General features: G+C 45.4%; 1 protein-coding gene across 1 annotated transcript in view; it reads right to left on the bottom strand.

The window, feature by feature from the left end:
• Positions 1-16,766, bottom strand: part of LOC130523435 (uncharacterized) — a 28,612-nt gene extending 11,846 nt beyond the window's left edge. The window contains exons 1-3 of the mRNA XM_057028745.1: positions 16,554-16,766; positions 15,214-15,959; positions 13,694-13,820 (exon numbers count right to left, since the gene is read on the bottom strand). Of these exons, the coding sequence (XP_056884725.1) occupies positions 13,694-13,820; positions 15,214-15,959; positions 16,554-16,766 (1,086 nt within the window). The remainder of the gene's footprint in view (positions 1-13,693; positions 13,821-15,213; positions 15,960-16,553) is intronic.
• Between the last annotated feature and the right edge of the window lie 333 nt (positions 16,767-17,099).

The following is a 17,099-nucleotide window of genomic DNA, read 5'->3' on the forward strand; positions in this document are numbered from 1 at the left end:
GGGAAACACGTCCGTTTGGTGATAACCACCTCGTTCCAAGTCGGCTCAGGAAAAAACTTGCAAGCTAGCATGACTACAGGCTGCGTGGAGAAGTGTACAGCTAACGGGCCGAGGGTGTGTGAGTGCAACGTAAACACGAGCGGTGAACTCGTGTGAAAAGCCAGGGAGCATGTGTTTGTGAAACCGTGTGTGTTTTCAAGAACCTGAGCGAGTGCATCTTGGTGTGTAATGCACGCGAGCGCAGATGCACGCAGAGAAAAATTAGCAGTCTCTTAAATACTCTCACACAGACACACACACAGACCTTGTGGACGAACCCAGCGTAATGAGGATTACCTGCATGGCCTCACACACACACACACACACACACACACACACAACACACACACACACACACACACACACACACTCACACACACACTCACACACATTTATGATTGCTCATCTGCCCTTTTCTCATCATTCCTATCATTCTGTCTTGTTCTCATCCTTTTTTGTTTCTCTCCATCCCGTCACAGACACACACACACACACACACCCCTCCAATGTCCTAGATGTCTCAACTTGAGCAGCAAATGAACACAATTAGCCACGGCTCCACAAACACACACTGGGGTATTGTTTTGCTCACAGTCACTCAGACCTTAATCTGGTGCTCCACAGGGACCTTCTGTGTGTATTACGGAGTGTGTGTGCGTGCGTGTGTGTGTGAAGTGTGAAGTGTGAAGGCAGTCGAGGGGAAGTGCTGCAGAGCCCAGCTGACAGAAGGGGCTTCCAGGCCTTTTTTTCCCCCTCAGAGGTTTCCACGACGATGTTTTATTCCTCACGCCTTGGTCCTTGCTTTATCAGTCACTGCGCCCTCACACACACACACACACGCAGACACACACTTCGGCTTGAATGAATTTCAAACACACGCGCAGCCTTCGGTCAGAGCCAGATGTTTTGGGGTGAACAAAGGCATTGAGTCACAAGTTACTGCTCTCAACAGCAGGTTGGGCCTCAGGTCATTATTAGCACACACACACACACACACACACACACACACACACACACTCACACACACACTCACACACATTTATGATTGCTCATCTGCCCTTTTCTCATCATTCCTATCATTCTGTCTTGTTCTCATCCTTTTTTGTTTCTCTCCATCCCGTCACAGACACACACACACACACACACCCCTCCAATGTCCTAGATGTCTCAACTTGAGCAGCAAATGAACACAATTAGCCACGGCTCCACAAACACACACTGGGGTATTGTTTTGCTCACAGTCACTCAGACCTTAATCTGGTGCTCCACAGGGACCTTCTGTGTGTATTACGGAGTGTGTGTGCGTGCGTGTGTGTGTGAAGTGTGAAGTGTGAAGGCAGTCGAGGGGAAGTGCTGCAGAGCCCAGCTGACAGAAGGGGCTTCCAGGCCTTTTTTTCCCCCTCAGAGGTTTCCACGACGATGTTTTATTCCTCACGCCTTGGTCCTTGCTTTATCAGTCACTGCGCCCTCACACACACACACACCACACACACACACGCAGACACACACTTCGGCTTGAATGAATTTCAAACACACGCGCAGCCTTCGGTCAGAGCCAGATGTTTTGGGGTGAACAAAGGCATTGAGTCACAAGTTACTGCTCTCAACAGCAGGTTGGGCCTCAGGTCATTATTAGCACACACACACACACACCACACACACACACACACACACTGAGTGTGCCATTTCCTTCCCCTTGAGCGAGTGCGTGTGCTGCCTGCCTAATTGGACAGCAGGTATCTGCCTGACAAGATTTCTTGCAAGAACACCTACACAAGTGGTCGCCTAATGACTGCGCTTGAAGATGCCTCGCAGGCCTTTCCAGGGAAGGCTGGCGCGTTCCGCCGCCAAGCGCTCCGCCGCCGTGGCTCCAGGCCAGCTGCAGCACCAGAGGCCTGTGGAGGGAAGCGTTTAGCGCCCGCGCCGGAGAACGCCGAATCCAAGCCCTCGACTTGTGCGCAGATTAAGATGCGTAACAGCTTCTAATTGTGCCAAAAACACATTAATAGTCTTTTAAAAGTTAATGAGTCTGATCTGAAATGTGCTGTTGTTTTTCTCATTTAATTGCTAATGGAGGAATTACATCTTCACACATTCCTCAGCAGTTTCAAGGTTGGACATATGAACTGCAACATAATCGAAATGTTCAGAATTAGAGAAGTAGGATTTACTGATAAACATTAAGTCGCAACTACGGTCTCTTTTTTGTTGCAAAGGAAAGATACACAATTATTCTAGCAGGATTTAAATATCTGGGGGATTTTAAAAATGAAATCAAAAAGTGAAATCAAACATTTGACAGTTTACAATCCACACAAAGAGATTTTTAATCACCAGTTTTTGATTTCCTCTCACAAATGATAATGACAGAAGCTGAACCCTGTGAAACAGTGCTGTGGCATTTGGAGTGGACACACACACACACACACACACACACACACACACACACACACACGCACACACACACACACACACACACACACACAAATGTCATTACCGTTGCTGCATTGAGCCAGAACTCAATCTCAAAGTGCACCAGATGTGCTCGTTCCACAATTATTCTAGCAAAGACATTGGCTCAGATTTGTGTGTGTGTGTGTGTGTGTGTGTGTGTCTGTCTGTCTGTCTTGTTAGGGCTCTAAATGTCTTCTGTTTTGGCTGCTGGCTGACCTTCGAGCTGCCACTTTTTTATGTTTAGCCTTTGCTAATTTCTCACCTTTCCTGCCAAGTCTACCGTCGACCGTCGTCTTTTCTCAGTGCTGTTGTGACAACGACTATAAAGGCGACGCTGCTGCGCCGCCACCCTGGTGGGGCTGCTGCTTCTGAATAAACTGTGACAACATGGAATGACTCCTTGCAATAGCAGTGATGTATGTTTGCAGAAAAAATACAGGTTACCACAGAACTGCTGAAGTGAAAGGCATCTTCATTAGATACAGGATTTAAAGGGGTTGTAAATGCAACATCGCACCATCTGGACAGTATCTGAACATGAGCTAACATTAGCTAACATTAGCTAACGCCTCTGCTGGCATTGGTGTTGGAGATCACACGATTCAAGCAGCTGACTTTTCCCCTCCTGTGTTGGAAACAGCCACGCCGATGTTGACACCAGCAGGTCGACGTTGCTGCCATCGCCTTCACAGGACAGCGGTGGCGGCTTTGTTTGGGTAAAGTGCTCCACAGTCATTAGCATACGTCTGTTGTGCGCTCACAAGTGCACATTGTTTTTAATCTGGAAAATATGCTAATGCCTTTGAGCGTGTGTGTAATTGTGTTAACGCATTACTGCGGTGAGTGCGGCGTGTGGCGGGGCCTTGTGATTACAGCACGAGGTGAGGGTGACGGAGGTGAGAGTATGTGTCGCATTAATACTCATTGCAATTATTATTCCCATTTGCATTCGTCCATATGCTGCAGCTGAACCGCCCTCAGATCAGGTCCTCCCTCTAATTTACCCCATTAATGTATATTTGAAATCGCTGTTTTGCTCTGAAAGCAGGACAGGCTCGACGCAATGAGCAGGTAGAGACGCCCTCGAACATCTTCCTTCTCAGTTCCACTCCCCCTGTCCATCCTGACAGGTCGGCCCGTTTCCACGGCTTAAATGAATCCGATTGAAGCGGGAGACAAACCAACATGGCTGTGGTCGGCCCTGCCCACCGGTGGGAACAATCACAACGGAGGTGATGGAAAACAGAGCGTAATGAAGGCGGGGCTAATGATTTAACAGCAACCTGTCACTAGAGGGCAGTTACATTAACAAGAAAAGAACCGTCTCAATTATTATGAAAACACCATTCAATAAATATAATTTTATTTGTGAAAACTCATTTCGGGACCATTTTACGCCACACTTGTCTTCTTTTATGTGTTTTTGTCCTCCAGCCTCCAATTAAACGAGGAGGCGTTTTATCCCATGATTAGTATCTTGCCCGTTCAGGCTCATTATCTATGCGCCCCCGTTAGTAAAAGCCTTAACGACGCCTAACGAGGCTCCTAATCAGACTGGTTTTTAGCTACAAAGGGCTAATTGCTGTTGCTTCTGTCAAAGCTGAGAGAGGCGACGGCAAAAGCATCGAAATTTAAAACACACGGAAAACAAAAACACACGCTGCGCTTGGGGTGTGTGTGTGTGTGAGTGTGTGTGTGTGTGTGAGTGTGTGTGTGTGTAGGTGTTTCACAGAGGGGAGTCGCTCAGCAGCTGCTTGTCATCACAGAACTGCAGGTTTGATATGACTGGAGGATAAAAATGGACGTGAGTATCTCAGGTAACAATAGACACACCAACATGTATTCCTGCCTCTCGTTCTTTACTTGGAACAGTATTATACTGGGCAATAGCAGAAGCAAGCGCACTGTTTGCATGCATGTGTGTGCACGTGCGCACGCGCGTGTGTGTGTGTGTGTGTGTGTGTGTGTGTGTGTGTGTGTGTGGAGACAGATGGATGTGATGTTGGCACAGAATGAGAAAGAACCTCAACAAAGAGATCTAAGACCCCCCCTAACACACACACACACACACACACACACACACACACACACACACACACACACACACACACAGGTAGTGCATTTTATCTACCATAATTAATAAAAATGATGTTTTATTGCTGCTCTTATGGTAATAATCCAGATTTCTCTGAGCACTTTTCAAAAGTTGCCAAACTACCCCCCCCCCCCCTCCAACTTTCCTCTGCATCCCATTACTTTTGAAACACAACTGCATATTTTTTATTATCATTTTTTTTTTTTGGGAGGGGGGGTTTGATCAGAAAATGAGTGAGCCTGCGATGTGCTCCAGGTGCTGTGTAATCTAGTTTAATATGGGGTGTGTCTATATTTGATGTGGGCTGGCAGGTTTTCCAGATGTCGGAATGAACTGAATTTAAAACAGACTTTTAAACGTATTCCCAAAAATGTAGCGATTTGGTTTCCATTCAGCAGCGTTGATTCTACTGACTGCAGTACCCACAGGTGGCCAGCAGGTGGGGACCTTTTTAGTAGGTATCTTCATTCAATCTTTCTAAAACACAATGACGGAAGATTTACTTTAAATGGAAGCAGCACAACGGACTGTTAGTTATTCTGTACGGACATTTTGACTCCTTCTGCTGAAAATATAATTTCAGCCCGTCTACCCTGAGGTGCTTAAAATCTGTGATGGCGTGATGGCAGCGTTTTGTCTGTGTGTGTTCTGACCCGATAATCTGTTTGCTTTATGGAGTGCTGTTCACACATCACTTTCCACTCTGATCCTATACCCAAACACAGGCCCACTTTATCACTCACACACACACACACACACACACACACACACACACACACACACACACATTCCTGCCTCTCAGTTTTTACTGGGATTAAAACAGAATCAGGAAAAAGACAATTGTTTCCCAAGTTGCGGGACAACCACAATGGTGATCACATGACACATAATTCCGCCTGTCTTTTCCGCGCTCTCTCCCACTTCCACCCACGTTCGTCCCAGTGGCCAGCTGCGTTAATCACCCGGTGAATCCGACTCAGATCCCAAGCCCAAACACAGATTCTTTATCAGAGGACGCACTCGCCCATAATCCTCGGATAATCACACCTGTGAGTATGTGTCCCGCACTGCTAACTTTGAGACACACACACACACACACACACACACACACACACACACACACCACACACACACACACACACACACACTTTATGGTTGGAAAATGATGAAGAGCTACAAAAGTCTTGAATGCACATTCCCGGAGACAATGAATGTCACGTGTTTCCGTCACTGTCACTTCATATTGAACAGGAAGTTCTGTTCAAGGGGGGGTTGAGTGGGGGGTGTTACGTGGCCTTGATGAGCAACCGTCTAATGATTAAATGGGGCACGCTGGATCTCCTTGTTGATGTCAATTACGTCTTTAATTAGTGCATGTGTAATGTAAATACAGGCTGTTTTGGTTGCTCCTCTGCCTCCTGTCCCACGATGCAGCAGATTTTCTCCCTCATTAGGCAGTCACTCCTTCAAGTGGCTCTGTCCCCGAGGACCTGCCCTGGACGAGTGAGTGTGCGAATCCATATGGACAAACAATTAAAAAAGGAGGAAAAAAAAAAAAAACCTCCAGAATTCGAACGAATGAAGGGATAATTTTGTGGGACAGAAATACAGCAAAAATGGTTCAGCTGTTGAAATTAGCCTGGCAGAAAGCGGCCACAATCAGCAGCCTCTTATGCGCCCCAGTCTTCTGACCAATTGCTTCCATTGTGTTTGAAGTTGCTATTTATGCCTCGCCATCGTTCCCACCATGTGTGAATACCGAGGCACGTACAAAGAACTGCGCTATTTGACGATGAAAAGGTGTGTTTTGTTTGCTTTTTGTACGTCCACGAAGGGACCGCGTGGTCGAAGGCGCGGAGGGCGTGGAGCGACGCCTGCAACGCCTCAGCACCTGCTCGAAGCTCTTCAGCGATGAGAAAGAGGTCGCGGACACGCGGCAGGACCGAGATTCAGCGCCACTTTCCTCTTGAAGGCAGGTTGTTGACGGGGCGGCAGCAGCACCTTCAAGAAGTTTCGTCAGGTGTTTGGACCCGATGTGACGGTTCCTTAAAATGACTGACTTAGTTTTCGGAGACTAAAAGGCTTCCAGAGAAATGCCGACAGAAGGGTAACGCGAGGAACAGCTCAAGTCAGCAGGAAAACGAGGGAGAGCGCGGGGGAGAGATGCCATATGTTGGCCACCTGAGCCCTGAGAAAAGGGGGAGTGTTGGGGGGGTTGAGGAGGAGGAAAAAGAGGGATGATGGAAGAGAATCAGTTCCACTACACGCTCATTACCACCTATTCATCTGGAAGACATCTCTGCACAGATCCAGTCCGGGCCAATTCGGTCCCAGTGTGTGTCCACGTTTGGGTCTGTGTGTGTGTGTGTGTGTGTGTGGGGGGGGGGGGGGGGGGGGGGTCATGGTGCATTTATTATGTTCTTAATTATATAAATGCCTCAGTAATGCCTGATGAGGACACTGTACTTCTCTGCTCTTTTCAAGTCTTCCTATGTGACTTCCTCTCTGCTGGCCTGCTCTTACTTTGAAGGTTGCGACAATAATTAGCCTCATTTAACATGACAAACACGAGTGGCCACATCCCCGATGCTAATGAACGCTGCTCTTTACCTGACAAGGTCTCTCGTCAGGACAGCCTATAGGTCCGCTACCATTCAATGCAGCATTAGTTGCTTCTTAAGAACAACAGGAAGCCACTCAGACGTACAAGTGTTCAAGGATGGACGAGTTAGCTGAATGCTATTGTATACAAACGATGTGGTTTATGAGGGAAAATGGTTTTTCAATTTGAGTGCTTCTTTAAGGTCATCGCAGAGAACGTCCAGAGTGAGACAGAGCGTCCCCAGATTTGGGTCTCGTCCAGCACCTGCCAATGAAATAGCGACTGTTGGTAATTGTTCATGTGCATCTTTGAGGAACGCTACTCATCTAAGAAAGGAGGACCAAGCAGTTCGACTTCCCACTGGTGGTGGGCAGCAAAACTAAAGCTAAAGCTCCTGCCTCTGATCAGCTGGAACCAGCACGGTTGGATTTCAGATGGAACCAGGAACATTGAAATAACCTCCGCTCCACGGGAAGAGCCTTCTGCTCTGCTGCCCCCGCCTGTGGAACAGTCTCCCCATCCAGCTGAGGCCTCCAGCGAGCCTCAACTCTTTTGAAGCTGGCCTATAAACCTTTCTACCTTTCTATTGCTGATGCAGTGATCTGTGCATTTTTAGATTTAATTTGTAGCACTAACAAGTCAATTACAAGCTCATTGGACGACCTTGGAGAGGGCGAGGGCCCAAATCTGGCTCCACCCAGAAAATCCTTCAGGGGTCAGATCGGGGCGTCGCTCACGGTTAAAACGGTTCCGGTGCGTGGACGAAGTGGTTCAACCGTCCTCCGGAAACTTTGAAAACAAAATCAATCCCCGTTTGTTTCGTTGAATAAATCTGTCTCATCCGCCTGTTTATGTGCACATTTGCACACGCATGGTGCAGCTGGCAGCCCTGCAGACAGGTGGGCAGGCAGCACTTCCCTTCCAAAGAGTCATAGCCTCACAAATGCCCCCCCCAACACACACACACACACATACACACACACTCACACACACACACACACACACACACACACACCACCTTCCTCCTTGTCTCGTTAGCTGCTGTTTTTTTTTTCTCGCAACGTCCCAATCTGGAGGGACATATGCAGTCGTGGACCCCCCCCACCCCCCCCCCTTGTTTGGGCTCCTAAGAAATTGTCCCACATAAACTGCAGATTAGTGGCACCAAATGGCCTTTTATGAATTCTTCTGTCCAAAATGATTTCAAATGGCTGCTTTTATTTTTTCTCTCTGATCTGCACCTGTTAACGGAAATAAACGAGGACGCTCCAACAGATTTTCCTATCCTGGTAGAGTTGCTACCCGTCCCATTCCCCCCAGTGTGCTTCTCTTTTTTAATCAGCTGTCCTGGTAAATAAAATCTCTCTCAGGACAAAAGTTGTGGGGAATCATGTATACGTACATTTTGGTTTCCTTGTTCTATGGTATAGAAAGGCTCTTGTATCTATATTGTACCTCTTTTATTCCTCTTTATAGCTTGTTTCATACATCTAGTCACGTGATTAATGGAGTGCGTACGACCATGTTGGTGCGCCAAGAAGGAACTGCTGTGAAATGTGAGTAGAAGAACATGTTGGAAATCCACACAAAAAGGAGAAAAGGCCCTAATTCCCGATGGCTTCTCTGGACTCGTGTGCGTATGTGCCAGCATGGACAATAATTCCTCACTGTGTAGGATACTCGTCTTCCCAGCGGCATCGTCTCCCCTTCCTCCTGATGCTGCGTTCAGGTGATACGGGAAATATTGAGTCGTCTTTTACAAACCGAAGATGACAACCCGATGTAATGCTGAACAGCGCTGACGCGTGTGCGCCTCCACGCCAGGTGTTTACGGTCCGTCATGAGGCGCTAACTTCACAACAATGATGTGTTTCTGTGCCGCTATTGTGTTGGAGCGGCAAACACGTACAATGTCACCCCACCAGCTTAAGCATTTGTCCCTGTGTGTGTGTGTGTGTGTGTGTGTGTTGCAGACTATCGTGCCAGACCCCTCTGCCCCTCTCTCCATCTGCTGAAGCCCCCCAGGCTGGACCAAGGTCACTCGTCTCCTCTGTTAATGTGGATGTGGATCCATGTGCACATTTTACTGCACATGCATGTGTGTGATGATATACGACAAAACAAAACAAAAAACCCAAAAACTGCTGATTTGATACTTTTATAACTCTAACGGAGATGTAAAGAATCTTTGTAAAGGAACAACACTGCTGACCTGGATTAAACTGGTTTCCCACTGAAAGTTTAAACTCATCAGTTTCATCACAGCCCCTCGGTTATTGTCCAAACCTGCATGCTAATGCTACCTAGCGTCTCGGGTGGCATTGATATTCAAAGGTTACTGTTTAGTCTAGGAAAATTCAAATTATTTGGATTTTTTTTTTGATTATTATTATTATTATTATTATTAATAGTCAAATCTTGTGGGAGTATTTCACGGCAAATGTGAAATAATGAAAGGCCCCGAGCCTTTGTGTTCTTGACTTTGCCTGTGTCTTTGTTTTGGTGTTAGCCTTTGTGTTCTAACTTATGTTTGTGTGCTAGCTTTCAATTGTGTAACCATCTGTCAGAACTATTGGAACTGAAGAGTTGAAGCACTGTGACAAGAGACACTTTGAGCTCCTTCTTGACCCATTTTTCTGCTTTCGGTGCACATTAGTTAAACGTTCTCTGTTATGTGTTTCCTGATGAAGGCATCACTGATGAACGGCAACATCTGAAGACAAACATAAGAAGCAATTATGCTCAAACAGATGAAAATGAGAGGGGAAAAAAAGATGTTTCTCCACCCCAACTCTCCAGACGACACACACTCGCTCAGCAGAAACCAAACATTGACAAACCTCCGCTCATTCTCTCGATCTTAAGACGTTTCCTCCAGAGGGAATAAACTGGGCACCCTGCCAGATGCTGGATCCATGTCTCTTTTCTCTCTCTCTCTCTCTCTCTCACACACACACACACACACACACACACACACACACACACACACACACACGGTCACAATTATACCTAATACTAGCCAATCATGAAGTAAAATAGTCCCAGGAATGCATTTAGCACCAGTTTGCTTGCTAACAAAATAAAAGGAACATCTCATGAGCAGATTTCCTCAGAGTTCTGTGATCAGCTGATGACGTTTCATTAATTTTCTGTTCTTAATGGTTTTGAGAATGTTTGGTCCATCCGGACAATGTCCTGCCACCTTCAGCCAGGGGTAATTCTCGTGTCTTTACTTTAGCATCAAACCATTCATTTTGCTGAGAGACCAACGTCCACCCACAAAACAATGTGTAAATGATTCAGGATTTGGTGGGACTGCCATGGATTTGACACCAAAAGTTACAAACTTTTATCCTGTATTCAGTTAACGACTGGTTTAGCTTATTAACAACAAATAAATATGATTTTATTAAATTTTGAAGACACAATAAGCTTGATGAATAAAAAAAGTGTCCCTTTGTAGACCTTTGGATGCTGCAGCTGGTACACTGTGTTGTGTTTTCATTATGCTAAGCATTTATTCACTAGCTAGCTCTCCACTCTGCTTTGTCGCAGCACCAGTTCCACACAGCCCCCCCCCCCCCCCCCCCCCCCCCCCGGTCTGCAAACCCTGAAGTCAACCAGCTCGTCTTTCATCAGCGGTGAGAAACTGGAGAGGAGCCAAAGGTTGAGCTTACTTTGTGTTTTGTAATTAATCTATTCAAACACACCAGACACACAGTAACAGCCTTTTTGTCGCACTCAGGTTATTAGCGGGAAAAAAACCCACTAAAAAGCCGCCAGGTCAGAGAAGAAGGTGCGTGGAGTGTGCATGTGTCTGTGTGCTATATTGTGTCTGAATGTGTGTCTCAAGGTGAGACTATCTCCTGCCTTATCTGCCGTGTCTTCAAGGTGTACTGCTGATTGCTCGATAGCAACGGGGGCACACACACACACACACACACACACCCACATGCAGGTTCCAGTGGGGCAGGGTAGTTTGGCATGGAATTGACTGGCTAACAGCTTGCAACAGTAAGTTGACATTTCTGTGTATGCAGAATGGTGTGTGTGTGTCGTTAGAGTGTATCAACCCGGCGTATTTAGCGTAATATTTCCCCAATGTTTCGTTGTTTGTATTTATGTGTCCAGCGAGATTATACATGTGTTTGACTATCTGCTTGAAAGGATCAATGATGACCAAAGGAAAACAGGATGTTAAGGTCATTCTTTTTCCAAAAAAATCAATGTACCAGGTTTGTTTGTGTTTATTGAGTAAATGATGCCAAAAATGTCTCATACAAGCCAAAGCCACAGATAATAAATTACAAAAGACTTTAACCATAAGTGAAAATGCGCTGCTGCTATATTTACCTCCCGGATACACGACCACAACGCTGCCACAAGTTTGATTATCGGAGAAGAGAAGCTTTTTGTATTGAGTGGAATTTTCCTGTCTTAAAAACTAAATCTGCGACAACATATTTGATTGTCCATATTTGATCCATTATCAAGCATTTATTGTTGCCAGCCCTTTATGCTATATTTGTTTTCATAACATCACTTTTATTTTTGACAAGCTTCATTAATTTATATGTGTGTGTGTGTGTGTGCGTGTGTGTGTGTGTGTGTGTGTGTGTGTGTGTGTGTGTGGGGGGGGGGTGTTGGACAGCTCTTTAAAGTGCAAATCTGCCCGAGGCAGAGTAGGTTGAGCGGACGAAGACAGGAAGATAATGGAGGGGCATCTGTGTGCTAAGGACTGCACCTCAAAGTCAATCACACACACACAGGCTCACACACACACATCCACCTAAAAAAACACTCCTCTGCTCACAGCACATTCACATTTTCTGTTGTTGCTGGGCTCTATTTATCATTAGTACATTAATCTAAAAGCTTTTCCAAGATGTTTCTCTCTGTTTTTCATCTATCTTTCCATCTCCTCTCCTCTCGTCTCCGTCCCCTTTGCTCCCTCATTCTGTTCGTCCCCTCCATCTCTCCACTCCTGTCATATCTCCCTTCAATTTCACATATCTTGAATTAGCTGCAGATAGCCTTAAGTACCTCACCGTCCACTTCAGATATGCCCTTATTCACCGATGGACAGATACAGTGTTTGTGTGTATGCAGTGTGGAGATGAGGCCATTGTTTTGGACTCCACATGTGGTGAAAAATGGCTTATTATAGAGAAGGAAGCAGAAAAAAGTGGTGCCTGGCGGTCACAGTATTGTAAAATATTTATAATTTCCTCGCAAAAACTGTTGGGAGCTTTAAATCTCACATTAGTTTCTCACATTTTAGACCGTTTTAAATTTAGTTCTCAAGGAAAAATCCGATGCCGATCATATCAGAATAAACATTTGCCTAAATGCAGATGACACCCTTCCAGATTTGTCAGTTTTAAGCAGATCTTTTACTTCCATCTCACTTTTGTGCAATTGCATTTCACTACGTCAATTTATTGTGGAATCCAAGATAGCAAATACAGTTTTGCACACTTGAGTCTTTATAAAAGTGATTCTCAGGAATCGAATCGAGTGACAAAATGCACAGGCCGACTCAAGAATCAGGTCCCAGAGTTCCCCTGGTTAACCAATGGATAATCTCTATCCATGGAAGCCCTTTTTGTGATGAGGGAATGCAAAACTGGTCCCTTTTCAGCTCAGCTGCTGAGATGTTCAGAAGTCTTAAGTGCAAACGACTGCTCAAAGACTTCAATGACTTTAAACTTACCTTTTGGTTCTGGCTGCAAATACGCTGTCTTTGCCGGCACACTGACTGCACCACGCAAAGAACGAGACCGCTAAATAGTCAGTAAAAATAATTTTTATCCCTCATTACGCTAATATCAATTAGTAAACAGTGTGCATCTGTAAGTGGAGCCACTCCCATAAGGTTTGCATTACCAGCATCCACAAAAGTGCAGAGTTTCATTTCTGATGTGCAGATTAAATAAAAGGCTTCCTGCCATAATTGCCCGTCTGTTAAACAGCCTCCTGTTTTGATTCTGGAAAAGACATTTTACATTGTGAGTCTCAGTTGGATGATGTGCTGCACGCTCATGTGCTGCCAAAGTGTTTCCAAGCACCTGGATGCTGCCGTCGCACACACCAGAGGACAGATTTTCAGCCAAAAGCAGGAGTGATTCGCACAAATTGACGACCAGAGCTGTGGATATTTGTTTTAATTCTCAGGGATTAGCATTTTGAATGTGGTCAGCCTTTTGGAGGAAGGCAAAGTTCATTTCAAAGGTTCCTGTCTGCCAACGCGTGACGACGGCAATCCAGTTCAACGTGGATGTGCAGATTTGAAAGTTAGGTTGTGCTAGTTTAGGACCACAAACACGTTTTATAGTAGCGTTCTACATGAATGCAGCACTTTTCAGATCTCCATCAGGTTATCTGGCTAATACATGCAGACGTAGCTGTACACAAAATCAGGACCTCCAGCCAACAGATGCCTTAACTCAATGTTTAGGAATCCACAGAGAGTTTAGAAAGTGCTCTAAAAAAAAAAGCCTCACCTGATTTTGTGCATCGTATTGCAGTTTACTCTGCCAGCTGTATTCTCCCCAACATGGCAGCGAACTCATACAAATTGAGGTGGGGTTGCAATGGTGAAGTGACCCGCGTGGATGTTTTGGGACGAGCCTGAAAAAGAGAGGACATCTGAATCCTGCCTGGAGACACATTAAAAAGTAACAGTGATGTTATGACGCTCAGTCGAGGATGATATACACCAGAATTATAAAATATTAGTTGCTTGAGCTGGATTTCCCACCGTACTCTCTTTTGTTTTGATTCTTTTTCCCCTGACTGGAACTCTCTGCAAGATCCGTCTTTATGTGCGTGCAATGATTTTGCCTTGTCTTATAGATTAATTTCAGCCTCCTATAATTTACCGTCTTTCCAGCCTTGCTATTATCCTGTTGCAGCTGATAGAAAAGATGCCCCGGCCACCTCTGACCTCGGCGTGTGTCTGCCGCTGGCTAGAAGCGCGCCGGTTCGAGTGCGTGTGCGTCTTTGTCTCGTCCAGAGGACAGCAGTGCGCGTATATTAATGACTGTTTTATGCTTCTTGCTATCTGAAGCTCTTTTATTCATGGTGGCCATGACGGCCTAATATCCGCCTGTCAAACAACTTCTATTCACACTGCTTACAGGCTGGAGACTGATACTTAAGATAGAGAAAAACACACACCTACGTAAGGGGCACTCACACACTCCTGGGTAGATTAGTGGGTTGTGAAGGAGCCACGCTGGGTTTTATGTACCGTTCTTGCTCCAATCAATTACTATTCATTTATTCCAAATGAGTGACCGTGTCCTGATCTGAAGAGTTATTATAACTATTCAAGTCTTTTTTAAAAAACTTTGTATGTGCTTTTGTTCTCCTCCTGCAGCTTTTGTTAGTAGTATCTTGCTCCTCCATCTTTCCTCCTTCCCCATTTCTACCCATGTTCCTTTACTTTCATAAAGAAACAAACCCCCCCCCCCCCCAAAAAAAAAAAACCAACCAAAAAACCCAGATCTTTTCAAAATGTAGTTTCAAACAGTTACTTTTGGGGTAGTTTTATGGGGCCGGGGCCATTGCAGGAGCCTCTGGACAGCCATTTACAGGAACGTTAATAGGGCCTAACTGAGTCCCTATGCTAGGCTGCTTACTGACATCAGCCCTGAGAAAGTCCTGGGTCGGGCTTGAGGCTTACTCAGCTCCAATATAACGTGGAACCCAGCAGAAGAAGAGCATCAGACTAGCACACACAACTTCTCCTCTTATTCATAACATCCAGTTACATGAACACACAAAGCAAAACATGAGAACCAACTGTCTTATTTAGAAATTTACCACGTAACAATTTTATAAATCTCATGACACAACATGCGGTGTTTAAAATTTACTAACACACTGATGTGTGCACAGATACACCTTGCAGAAAAAAAAACAACCTCTGTCACTGCACACTTCACGGAACTGGCACAAATGATATTGTCTCAGAATATTACACTGTCTCATCTACTTCCATAATAACCTCCTGACTTACCCAAGCGAAAATGTTCTGCTGCGTATTAGTCTTTCTTTCATTTCAGGAAGTTTTGGTTCCACTCTCCAGTCATGGATCATGTGAAATGAGTGTCTCTGATCACCTGCAATACAAAGCAGTCCTGTATACCCAGTGATGTACCCAATGATGTGCCCAATGATGTACCCAATGATGTGCCCAATGATGTGCCCGATGATGTTCCTAATGATGTACCCAATGATGTGCCCGATGATGTGCCCGATGATGTTCCCAATGATGTACCCAATGATGTGCCCAATGATGTTCCCAGTGATGTACCCAATGATGTGCCCAATGATGTTCCCAATGATGTACCCAATGATGTGCCCAATGATGTTCCCAATGATGTGCCCAATGATCTTCCCAATGATGTGCCCAATGATGTGCCCAATGATGTACCCAATGATGTTCCCAATGATGTACCCAATGATGTGCCCAATGATGTACCTAATGATGTGCCCAATGATGTGCCCAATGATGTACCCAATGATGTGCCCAATGATGTACCCAATGATGTGCCCAATGATGTTCCCAATGATGTGTCCAATGATGTACCTAATGATGTACCCAATGATGTGCCCAATGATGTGCCCAATGATGTTCCCAATGATGTACCCAATGATGTACCCAATGATGTGCCCAATGATGTGCCCAATGATGTACCCAATGATGTACCCAATGATGTACCCAATGATGTACCTAATGATGCAGCCTGTCACATCCTCATTCTAGTAAAAGGCACCCTGTCAGCAGAGATCTGAAGGGCAGAGGTTTGTTGTGTATTTAATGTATAGCTACACTATCTTTAATGGAAGCACATACATGAAGTGCCTGATGCTTGGGAAATCCCACCGATTGAAGAATTTTCAGATGCCTACAACTTGTGCAGTGATATGGTAAAACCTTTTTATGAATTATGGCAACATACAACCCTAAGGCTGTGTACCCCAGGGGGTAACAGTAGTTTTCTTTCCGTGCACAGGTTATGAGTTATTCTGTTATTCTTTATAAAGGCTATAGCTTTTGAAAGGTCCAGCATGTCAATTTTATAAAAAGTTGACCTAGTGCTACTCGTGCTACACATGTTATTAGCTAACTTGCACATTTTAAAAAAAAATAGATACAATATCTGAATATGAATATGCAAATGGAAAGACCAAGAGTTGTACTGACAGACAGAGGAAAGGAAAAAGCTTTGTCCCCCTCCTCTTGTCTCCTCTGTCCTACTTTTCACCACTGCTGACTTCACACTGCCCAGTTGAACAAACTGTGATCTATCTGCCATGTAGTCAGTGATCCAGGTGCTGAGGGGGCAGGTCCACACCCATTATCCTCAGCATCTCCTCCAGCAGTTGTGGCTGTATGGTGTTGTCCAGGTGAGAATGAGCATGCTGCACCAGGTAGATGATGGCATTGTTCAAACCCAGGTGTAGCTGGTAGACCAACAGTAGAGGTCCAATGACGACCTCCACTTCTGTCTGAGGTATGGCAACACCAGCACCTTCATCACATTGCCACTCCACCAAGCTGTCCATTTAGACTGTCCCTCCTTTATTGTGTTCTCAGTCAAGGCTAATGTGTGTGTGTGTCCAGCAGCTTCATCACATTGGATGTGAGAGCAACTGGCCTACGGTCCGTGAGACGAAAAGGGGACATATTCTTTGGCATGTTGTCTAGGCTGGAAATTGGGGGTAGGGTGGCATGTTAGCGTTGGAGGAGACAACTGTTGGCTATGCGTTAAACCTGTGGAGGAACAGGTTTTACTCTCTCCAGAGTGCCTGGAGGTTGTCTGCTTTCACCTTGGACACAGTGGCTTTTCTCTCCTGTTCTCTTCTACCCCGATAAGCTCCTCCTTAAGACTTGCTTCT

The sequence above is a fragment of the Takifugu flavidus genome, chromosome 3 (assembly GCF_003711565.1).
Source record: "Takifugu flavidus isolate HTHZ2018 chromosome 3, ASM371156v2, whole genome shotgun sequence".
NCBI classification, from domain to species: domain Eukaryota; kingdom Metazoa; phylum Chordata; class Actinopteri; order Tetraodontiformes; family Tetraodontidae; genus Takifugu; species Takifugu flavidus.